Source organism: Haliotis asinina, chromosome 1 (genome assembly GCF_037392515.1).
Source record: "Haliotis asinina isolate JCU_RB_2024 chromosome 1, JCU_Hal_asi_v2, whole genome shotgun sequence".
NCBI classification, from domain to species: Eukaryota; Metazoa; Mollusca; class Gastropoda; order Lepetellida; family Haliotidae; genus Haliotis; species Haliotis asinina.
Genome location: NC_090280.1, coordinates 78769048 through 78780976, shown reverse-complemented (window position 1 = coordinate 78780976; position 11929 = coordinate 78769048). Strand labels below are relative to the sequence as shown.

The 11929-nt window shown below is 38.6% G+C and overlaps 1 protein-coding gene across 1 annotated transcript; it reads right to left on the bottom strand.

Moving 5' to 3' along the window:
* Nucleotides 1–467: 467 nt before the first annotated feature.
* LOC137275713 (potassium voltage-gated channel protein Shaw-like) lies at nucleotides 468–10883 on the bottom strand. The gene is made up of 2 exons (XM_067808188.1): nucleotides 10431–10883; nucleotides 468–1328 (listed from the first exon to the last, which is right to left on the bottom strand). Exons 1-2 carry the CDS (start codon nucleotides 10881–10883, stop codon nucleotides 468–470), a joined length of 1314 nt encoding a protein of 437 aa, XP_067664289.1.
* Between the last annotated feature and the right edge of the window lie 1046 nt (nucleotides 10884–11929).

Sequence of the window (11929 nt, the reverse complement as noted above, 5' to 3'; positions counted from 1 at the left end):
GTGTAAAATAATTGTCCTCCTCAGAGAGGTTACGTAAGTCCAAAAACATTTGAAGTACATTTAAGTTTTCCAGGTTTTTAACCATAGAATAAGTGTTCTTTTACTGTGTGGCTACTGATTTGTCTAAATTGCTAACAGCTGAAGGGATGATGTAAATCCAGCTAGGGACCATGCAGGAAGCAAATGTGCTATAAGTTCCCATGGTCGTTGGTATGGTGATCTACCTTCAGTTGTTGGCAACCTATAGCTCATTTTTATATTGTACTGTCCTCTAAAGATACATTGTTTTAGGTCTAATCACTAGTTTTACATTCAATTCTGTGATATTCTAGTTAGTTTTACTGTCCTTTGTTACCAGGTATTTACAACGTGTGTACTATTAACTCATTTGTATTTTTATATTAATCGTTCTCGTCACGATATAGCTGCAATATCGCCGACGTGACGTTAAATATTAACTCACTCACTCATTTCAATAAGCAGGGTTTCACTTTTATTATGGAGGTCTTTTTAGGAGGTGGCATCTGTTTCTTCAGCCGCTGTTGACGTTGTTGATTTCGCTTGTAGAAGTCGTTGAAATTGGCAGTGATTATGGCAATGGGCATCGGAATGACCAGAATCCCGAGAAGAGAACAGGCTGACCCCACCAGGTAGCCACACACCCCAGATGGAACATAATCCCCATACCCTACCGTGGTCATGGTTACCACTGCCCACCAGATTGATATCGGTATGGTGTCGAAGCGATTGTTTTCAAATTCACAATAATATTGTATGGATCCAAACACTATCGCGAATATCGTGAAGCAAAAACCTAACAGGATTAGTTCTGATTTGCTACGGTTGATGGTCAAAAATATCACCTTCAGTCCGGTATATCGCTCCGAAAGTCGTAAAAAGCGGAAAAGTCGGAATATATAGAAACTTCGAAGTACAACATACAAAATGAACATGTCGTAATTTTTGGCAACGAATCCATGTTTGAATCCGATCTCGGTGAGAAACACACTCCATCCAACAGAAATCGTGACGATGTCGACCCATGTGAGAAACCTCTTCATGAACTTACGTTTCCATGCGCATGACAGGAAGTGAAGGATGAACTCCACAGTAAAGATACACAGGCAAAAAAGATCAATGGCGTAAAGAGCGGGGTACACCTTCGTGAACATCAACAGTTCAATCTTCAAATTATTTCCACTAAGGTTCTTTCGAACTGAGCTGGGGTATTCAACACTTGAGACTGGCACACGGAATTGAAACATGGTTTCCAGACAATAGTTGATAGCAGACACAACCACGAGGATCATAAAAACAGTGTTCCAAATCTGAAAATATAATTGAGAAAATATGTACGTCAAGTTTTCTTCAGTGCATTCATTTAACCTCTTTGTACATCCGTTTGCTTTAAGTTGTCTCAGAAACGAGAGCGCTGTGACGATTGATTCATGCTTCAGAATTCCTGCAATATTTAAACTATAAGCATAAAAGTAATTGAGTCGACATCATGAGCTTCGACCTACGCAACTGGACTACTAGAGCCAAATATGTTAGACAAATTAACTTATATTGATTATACTGATTAAACGTCTCTGGATTATCGTTGTTGTAAGTTGTGTAAGAGGCGAGATAGCGCCAATATTCAAAATTCAAGCAATATTCCAGCTATGTGGAAATAAATAATCGAGTATGGACGAGATGAACCGGTGATCAACATCACGAGCACCGACATCGCAACTGGACCACTATAGTATGCGTGAACAAAGTCAGCGAGCCTGAGCAAACGACCCCGTTAGCAGAAACAAAGAAATCGAGACATACCAGCTATTAACACTACACTGTATGACTAACGACCAAAGGAAGTCGATGAATCTCTGTGAACGAATATTTCTGCCATTGGTTGTAAATTCCCCAATTTCATTAATTGTGTGTGTGCCTGAAATGCAAGGTGCAAGGAGAGTACGGCGTGCTTTAATCTGTAAGAGGTCATCATGAATATGCCAATGTCTGTGTAACAAGCTTGACAGCGGGTTAGGCAGTGTTTGACACTTAAAGTGTGGGTTTGAATCTGTACTTCACTGAAAAAAGTGCAATCACAAATCTAACATTTGACAACTTTCTGAATGGCACTATATATTCAATTTGATCAATATACAACAGGTATTAAAATACTAAAGTGGACAGTCGACTCCACGTGTCTAGGAAAGAGTATAGGAACACACCTGGAAGCACGATGTACCGGCCTTCCACATATTCGATTTTGAGATATTGCACAGCGGCGTAAAAACGTATTTGTTTCAGGTCACTTGGTCATATTTTAGAATCATACATTACAAAGCTATTTCTAAATGGTCACAATGATCAGAAGAGATTTGTAGCTTCTGTAAACAATAGGTTTGCACACATCCTCCAACTAGTATGGTAATTTATTTTGTTTCGCAAATGTGCTATGTAACACTAACTTGTTGAGTGAGTGAGTTAGTGAGTGAGTTAATATTTAACGTCACATCGGCAATATCTCAGCCATATCGTGACGAGGACACTGGAATGAACACTTAAATGAATTATATGCACATTCTAAAATTTGTCAACGGACTGTAAAAAAATATAGAATATCACAAGTTTAATTAAAACCAGCATGAAAAGTCAAAACCAATATCACTATTTAGACAATACAATATAAGAACAGGCTATAGATCGCCAACAACAGAAGGTAGATCACCACACTAGGGACCATGGGGACTTACAGTACCTTTGCTATCTGTATGGACCCTAGCTGGATTTACACCATCCCATCAGCTGCTGGCGAGTGTAAAAAATGCTAGCCAAAATTAAAACAACAAGAATACTACGATTAAAAACCTGGTAGATTTAAATTTACATGGAATGTTTTTGGACTTACGTACCCTCTTAGGTGGACAATAATTTTACAATACGTCAACCCCCTTTGAGGCTACAGCCACTAAGAATTCTAGTTACAAATCTAAACTACCAATAATTAAAATACATCTATTTACAGCACATACTATTCATTATTCAATCAAGAAATCAATTTCTTTTAAAAACAACAATGATTAAATGAGAATTAACAGTGTTAAAAAGATCCTTGACAGTTTTGACATTGAAATATTTATCCCTTGTGATTGAGAATTCAACACAGTCAAGCAGAATATGCTTCACCGTGACTCTCTCATCACATGGGATACAAAACGGAGGATCCTCACCTTTCAACAGGTGTGCATGAGTATATCTAGTATGGCCAGTACGACATCGTCGTAAAATAACCTCTTCAAATCTTCAAATCTGGACTGACAGCACAAGTAGGCGTAACCAATATAGGGTTTTATTTCAGGTAATTTATTTATACCTATTTGGGTGTCCCACTTCTTCTGCATCAGATCACGAATGTAGGTTCTAATACTTGCTTTGTAATCAGAGTATGGAAGAAGTGGTGTCACAGATTTGTTGAGTGCTGCTTTTGCAGCAAGATCGGCCATCACATTCCCAGAAATACCTACGTGACTGGGTAACCAACAATAGACGATGTCGTATTGACCAGGAGCAAGAGTATTATACAGTTCAATAATTTCAATTAAAAGTGGATATTTACAAGAAATATTTTTAATAGCCTGAAGGCAAGAAAGAGAGTCGGAATATATTATATACTGTTTACGTTTAGGGTGTCTTTGAATATATTTAAGAGCTGTTAATATGGCGTTAGCTTCTGTAGTAAAAATAGAACTATTGTCTGGTAATCTAGAAGATATTGTTCTGGATCCAATCACAGTTGCATAAGCAACTACGCCACCGTCCTTGGACCCATCTGTAAATAAGCATTTATAATTGTTATATGTACTTTTCAATTGATTATATTCTTGTTTATACTGTAACTCATTCGTTTCTGATTTTTTAAAATGTAGTTCGTGTTAGTCAACTTGTGGCCTAACCACTGCCAAGGGGGAGAGGAAAGAAGACGGAAAGGAGTTATATTCTCCAGCTCAATACCAGCAGCAGCAATAAACGGCTTTATTCTGAGCCCAAGAGGTGGAACAAGAGAAGACTTTTTGCTATACAAATCCTCATAAAGAGGATTGAAGATACAGTAATATGCAGAGTTAGATTCGTTAGAGTATAGTTTTGTGATATATTGTAAAGATAATTTGATACGGCGTTGTGCAAGAGATGGTTCATCGGCCTCAACGTAAAGACTGTCAATAGGTGAAGTTCGGAAAGACCCTGGACAAAGTCTTAAACCTTGGTGGTGGACAGAATCAAGAAGTTTAAGGTTGCTTTTGCAGGCTCCACCATATACGGTGGAGCCATAATCAAGTTTGGAACGTACGAGTGATCGTTATAGATGGAGGAGGGTACCTTGATCCCCTCATTGACACCACTTTCAATGAGTCAAGTGCTTTCAGGCATTTCGTTTTAAGTGATTTAATATGTGGTAAAAATCTTAAGTGTGAATCAAAGATTAGACCCAAGAACTTGGCTTTCTTTCACAACTTTAATCGGCGTGCCATCTAGAGACAGTTCAGGGCCTTTATGTGGTTTGTATTTAATGTAAATGGAAATGTATGCAGTTAGTTTTTGATTTAGAAAATTTAAAGCCATTTTCAAGACACCATTTATTTGTCTTGTTTAAACACAACTGCAATTGCCATTCAATGGTATGCATATTTTTACCACCCAAAGAAATATTAAATTCATCCGCAAATAACGATCCATCAATTGAATCGTTTAAAACTTTAGGTAAACTGTTGATCTTGATGCTAAAAAGGGTGACAGACAAAATAATGCCTTGTGGGACACCCTGATCCTGATTGTAATGTTCAGACAGGGTAGAACCCACACAGACCTGGAATTGTCTGTTATTTGTAAACTTGGCTGAAATTTAGGTATATAATTAGAAGAGGAAGAATGTTTAGCCAGAGTTTCGCCCAGTTTATTAGCAATATCTAATTTATCAGTAAGTAATTGATCTCCATGTTTAAGATGATGGACAGTAGATTTAATACCTTTACCTTTAATTTTCTGGACCATGTTCCAACCTTGGACATGGGTGTCCGAGAATTTATTTCTGATACATAATTTTGCCAAGATTGGCGTTTGTTCTGTTTAAAAGTACGCCGCGCTTTAGCATTTAAAATTTTAAATTTATTTGAATTATGCACCATAGGATGGCGACGGAAATAATGTTCTGCTTTTTTCTTTGCCTTCCTAGCGTGTTTGCATTCATCGCTGAACCATGGTTTTCGAATATGTGGAACTGCAGAGGACTTTGGTATACACTCATCAACTATGGAATTCAGTTCCTCAGAAAAACAACATTAAATAGCATCAGGAACGTCAATATAACGTTCAGGATTAAGTTTCTCCATACACAGTGTTTGATATAAAGCCCAGTTGGCCTTTTCAAAATTCCGCCTTGATGATATGACTTGTTGAGTAACGGTTGACGGAACTGGTTTGGTAATAACCTCGGCAAAAATGGAATTGTAAAAATTTTCATAATGAAAACGAAAATTGGTGGACCTTATCAGAAAATGTACAATAACATTCACTATCAAATTGAAAGGACAAAGTCTTTTCCATATCCATACGAAATTACTGATAAATTCAGAGCTGAGTGTACAAGTGTGCGTGAGTAAGTGTGTGTCTGTCTGTCTGTGCACGTGTGTGTCTGTTTGTGTCTCTGTGTGTTTCTATGTGTCTGTCTGTGTGATCAGAGGGTTGCGTGTTCTGTACACTATCTGATACAATACCAAATTTCTTTGCCATTATTTCCACACCAAAGCAAGAAGTGAAAGAAAGCCAAGTTCCCCTTCGAGTGACAGCCTCCGGTTTCTCTAACAGATTCTGAGAGCATGCCGGCACTTATAGGATATACAATAACTCGTATACTATCCCAGATTATCTATCCGGTTTGCCAAGACAGGTCTCGATCATCTGTTATTTTGTCTAGTCATGTCGTGCATTAGGCCGCCGTCATACAACTGAAATTGAGCCACAGCTAAGAGTACATATGATACTAAGCGTTCTCATGGATTCCTATTTATGGTCCTTCTGCGCTTATTTGTGCAGTGTATGAAATAGCGTCTGCCCAGGGTCAAGCTGCTTGCCAGACACATGGCGGACGTACAGATTTATTTTATAGCCATCCCTGTGGGCTAGTACACCTTCCAAGGAAATACATTGGACCTTGTCATTGATTTTTGGATCTTCTGAAATTCAGCTTTAGTAATTCATGTTTTTGCCTAGAGACGTATGCCAAGAAGGCGGTGACTCATGGGCCAATCTGTTGGAATTATTAATCTCTTAATTTTTCTGCTGGAGTATATCACCTGGGTATCCTTGGTGCTGCAAGCTGGAGATCTGCTTGGTTTTAGCATTGTCTTTGTGATACTCCGTGGTGGGTGGGGAGCTCGGGTGATGAACAAATATGTCTTAACCATGAAATAACAACTCTTCTGCTGGAGTATGCCATCCGGGTACCCTCAAGCTTGGTGCTTGTAAGCTGGAGGCCCGCTTGCTTTAGCATTGTCCTTGTGATACTCCGTGGTGGGTGGGGAGCTCGGGTGATGAACCATATTACACTAACCATGGCTTATGAAATCCCACCAAAGAAAACAAAACGTCCACTTGATATTGACCCTGTTGATACTGACCACAGACCATCTGCATCGATTGAATGTTGACCACGTTTCGTTGTGATTGAGACTCCTGACAAGACACCATTAAAGTTGAACCCCTTTGCTGTATCCAAGGGTATTCAAGGTATTGCTGGGGATGTGAAGAACATAAGACGCTTACGTTCGGGTGCCCTGCTAATTGAATGCGGGAAAAAGCAGCAAGCAACCAATCTGATTAACATTAAAGCTTTCGTGGGCATTCCGGTCACGGTCTCTGCTCACAAAACCTTGAATACAAGTAAAGGTATTGTGAGAGATCGTGATCGATTGTTTAATGATATGTCGGACCTTGATATAGTATGAAAAATGAAGGATGAAGGTGTGCTTTATGTCAAGCGTTTTTCAAAGCGAAGAAACAACGAAACCATCAACACAAATACATATCTGTTTACCTTTTCAACTCCAAATGCACTCAAATCAGTGAAGGCAGTATACTGTAACATTCAAGTTGAAACCTACATCCCCAACCCGCTCAGGTGTTTCAAATGCCAGAAATATGGTGTAACTACTTGCCTGTTGTCTGTTGTGTATGCTCACTGTGGTGAGAAAACACACACAACAGAAGATTGTACTAGTGATTTTAAAAAGAAAATGCACCAACTGCCCAGGCGAGCATTCTTCATTTTCTAAACAGTGTCCTATCTGGAAAGAACAAATGGAGATAAACAAAATCAAATTTACTCAATCTATTTCTTTCTCTGAGGCAAAAAAATGGTAAAGAGATCTGATCTTCCAGAAAGTTATGCTACAGCAGCAAAAACATCATCTGAGTCTAGCTCTAAAATAACAAAACCATCCACAGACTGCCAAACTACCTTGACTTGGGTAAATTGCGACTCTTCCACAGCTTTTGTACCCTGCTATATCAACTCAAACTGAGGAATCATTTCCTAGTACCTCAAAGTCTTCCTCTGATAACAAATCATCATCTCAGTCACACTCAAAGTCTCAATTGACAGCTGATAGTCAACAAATTGCTAAATGTAAACCGAAGCCAAAGCCTAATGCTTCAAAACAACAAAGTGGCAGAGCTCCTAAAGGGTCACAAAATAAAATTCAAATGTTCAATAAATACGGGTCTCTTGAAGACATGGACGTGTCTGAGGGCACATAGCTTGTCGCCATCCAAAAGAGTGCGGGGTAGATCCCCAATAAATCCCCCCAAAAGATAGTATATTCCAATAATATTGTACAGTGGAACTGCAAAGGATTGAGGACTAATTTACATGAATTACAACTATTATTTACACCTTCAGCAATATGTCTCCAAGAGATATATTTAAAACAAACAGATACATTTGACTCCATCGTCAAGGCGGAATTTTGAAAAGGCTAACTGGACTTTATAGGAAACACTGTGTGCTGAGAAACGTAAACCCGAACGTTTTATTGACGTTCCTGATTAAATGTTTTTCTGATGAACTGAATTCCATAGTTGATGAGCGTATACCAAAGTCCTCTGCAGTTCCACATATTCGAACACCATGGTTCAGCGATGAATGCAAACAAGCTGGGAAGGTAAGGAAGGCGAGAAAAAAGCAGAACATTATTTCCGTCGCCATTCTGTGGTGCATAATTTAAATAAATTTTAAATTTTAAATTCTAAAGCGCTGCGTACTTTTAAACAGAACAAACGTCAAACCTCATAAAGACCCAGACCCATATTAAATTCCTAAAAGTCATATGCTTGAAGGCACTCGATTTATTAAAGGTTGATTCTAATTCAATGTGGGGAGGGGGATCAGACTACCCTCCTTCGCTTATATAGATCACTCGTCCGCTCAAAACTTGATTATGGCTCCATCGTGGAGAATGCACTAGCAACCTGAAACTATTAGATTCTGTACATCACCAAGGTCTATGACTTTGTCTTGGGTCCTTCAGAACTTACACAACGTCGTATTAAATTGTCCTTACAATACATTACTGAATTACACTCTAATGAATCTAACCCTGTATATAAATGTGTGTTCAATCCACTTTATGAGGATTTGTACGACAAGACGTCTTCTCTTGTTCCACCTCTAGGGCACAGAATTAAATCCTTTCTTTCTTCGGCCGGTAAAACATAGCTCCCTCCCATCTTCTTTCTTCTCCTCTTTGGCATTTAAATCAGAAACGGGCGAATTACAGTATAAACAAGAATATAATCGATTGAAACATAAATATAGCAATTGTAAATCCTTATTTACAGATGGGTCCAAGGGCGGTGGCGCAGTGGCTTGTGCCACTGTCACTGGATCCAGAACAATATCTTCTAGATTACCAGATAATAGTTCTATTTTTACTGCAGAAGCTAACACCATATTAACAGCTCTTAAATATATTCAAAGACACCCTAAGCGTAAACGATATATAATCTATTCCGACTCTCTTTCTTGCCTTCAGGCTATTAAAAATATTTCTTGTAAATATCCACTTTTAATTGAAATTATTGAACTGTATAATACTCTTGCTACTGGCCAATACGACATCGTCTTCTGTTGGTTACCCAGCCACGTAGGCATTTCCGATAACGCAATGGCCGATCTTGCTGCCATGGCAGCACTCAACAAATCTGTGACACCACTTCTTCTTCCATACTCTGATTACAAAGCGAGCATTAGAACCTACATTCGTGATCTGATGCAGAAGAAGTGGGACACCCAAATAGGTATAAATAAATTACATGAAATAAAACCCTATATTGGTTACACCTACTTGTGCTGTCAGTCCAGATTTGAAGATTTGAAGAGGTTATTTTACGACGATGTCGTATTGGCCATACTAGATATACTCATGCACACCTGTTGAAAGGTGAGGATCCTCCGTTTTGTATCCCATGTGATGAGAGAGTCACGGTGAAGTACATTCTGCTTGACTGTGTTGAATTCTCCATCACAAGGGATAAGTATTTTAAAGTTAAAACAATTAACGTAAATTCTCATTTAATTATTTTTTTAAAAAAGGAAATGATTTTTTGGTTGAATTTTGAATATTATGTTGTCTAATTAGATGTATTGTAATGGTTGGTAGTTTGGATTAGTAACTTGAACTGTTGGTGTCTGTACCCTCAAAGGGGTTTGAAGTATTGTAAAATTATTGTCCTCCTAAGAGGGTACGTAAGTCCAAAAACATTCCATGTAAATTTAAATCTACCAGTTTTTTAATCGTATTATTCATGCTATTTTAATTCTGGCTAACTTTTCGTACAATCGCCAGCAGCTGAAGGGATGGTGTAAATCCTACTGGGGTCCATGTAGGTAGCAAAGGTATTTAAGTCCCCATGGTCCCTAGTGTGGTGATCTACCTTCTGTTGTTGGCGATCTATAGTGTATATTTATGTTGTATTGTCTAAATAGTGATATTAGTTTTAACTGTCCATGCTAGTTTTAACTGAAATTGTGATATTCTAGTACCTTTGCTACCTGCATGGACCCCAGGTGAATTTACATCATCCCCTCCGGATGGTCAAGCTCGCTGACAAGTTGGCATATGTCATCCCAGTTACGTAGATCGAAGCTCAGGATACTAGATTATCTGGTCCAGACTCGATTATTTACACCGTCGTCATATATTTGAAATACTGTTGTGTGCGGTGTTTAACAACAAACAAACACAGAAACAATGCCCCAAACCTTACTCAGAATCTCAAGACGAAGGTATAATAATCTTCCCAATCACAAATCAAATGCTCAAACTAAATACTCAAAGAACATTTCTTAAAAATCTGAGAATATAATCCCAACAACAGCTAACCTTTGCTATCCTTGAATAATTTGGTTGGTCGAGGCATTTCCAAAGACTCTCCCTGAATCTGCCAAAAGGTGACTCTGTTTCCACATTCGTCGACTTTTCAAAGTTAGCAGCCAAATCCTGGTTGATCTCCTCGCCCTGATCCACTTGGAACATGATGATCCAACAGCATTCGGAGATCTGAGTCTCAGGAATCTCCCAAAACTCCAGTTCCCGTCGTATGGCATTGCCGCAGATGTTGGACGGAAGATGTAGTTCATATGTCCTGTACATATTCAGAATACAGCTGAATACATTAGGGTCTCTGTCGAAAGAATACACATCACATGTCCGGTCATAGTAGGGACTCGACTGACTTATTTTACCCAGTTTGGTTTCAGGGAATCTTGATAGAACTTCACTAGACGTCGTAAAGGAAAACCCGCCGACGCACAGTTTAATACCTTGTTTTGTCATGGCTGATTCTGCAAATATAAAAAGACAAAAAGACGTCAAAACTACAGTCAGTCTCGATTGTCCTCCGAAACAGATTCCTCTGGACGTGAAGCAATGCAACCTGGTTGAGAGATACGTCGTGACTCGGCAAGATCAACAGTACTTGAGTGACTGAAGATGTCGTGAGGTATTGATTCTATTGCGTGCATACCGACCAGGTTGTCGCATTGGTTACGGGTATCGATTTGTCTACTTTTTGTTGAGCACAATTGTATGTCAAGGATGTGTCGCATAATTTAAAGTTACTTCAAAAACATCGATCATGACTAATTTGTCTGTTTCAGCCAACAAAATGTGTTTGGAACGGGTAGAAGTCAATAAGGTATATCTGTATACATCTATAGGGTCATAGAGGAAATATATTGATGTTTGTGATACACCCTAATCAAAATGACTCAGTTTCTTCACATTGATGCAAGGTAGACGTCGTCTGTATTGCCAATACGACAGACAGCAACCGGAGATGCTTATTTTAAATATATATACAATATTTACCTGTACATACTACACCTAGCAAGGTCCCGTGAACTTGGATTGATCTTCAGAAACCAATGCTTTTTTTTGAAGCGATTAACGAGTGGTGGGAATTAGTAGCATGTGTCCTATGTGTTTACAAGCAGTAAAATTTGTTTGAGGAAAAATCATTTTGTCATTTTTCTGACAACTATTCATATCAATACGCTTCCCAAGTATATTCGATGTGGAATGGTTCGGGTTTGCACACACTAAAATTTGTCTTATAAGAAATCATTCATTCAGTGTTGTTTGTCCTCATACAAAAAACAGGTTTCGAATCATTATATATTCACAGTACATTCGAAGCACATCCCTTTCGAAGTGTCTCACTGACGTACATCAACTACTTTATCAACTACTGTATATTTCCTTTGTCTGAGGTCTTGTCGTCGTTTCTCAATCCCAAAGGTAATTATTCAAACTTCCACACACACGTACGAGTTGAACACTGTTCTCTATTTTATAAAAGTCAACGAGCACTCAAGTATCTC

Coding starts and splice junctions, on each gene's coding strand:
- LOC137275713 (XM_067808188.1), bottom strand. CDS start 10,883: ATGACAAAACAAGGTATTAAACTGTGCGTCGGCGGGTTTTCCTTTACG. Junction 1,329..10,430: donor ATTATTCAAGGATAGCAAAG/GTTAGCTGTTGT, acceptor TTATATTTTCAG/ATTTGGAACACTGTTTTTAT.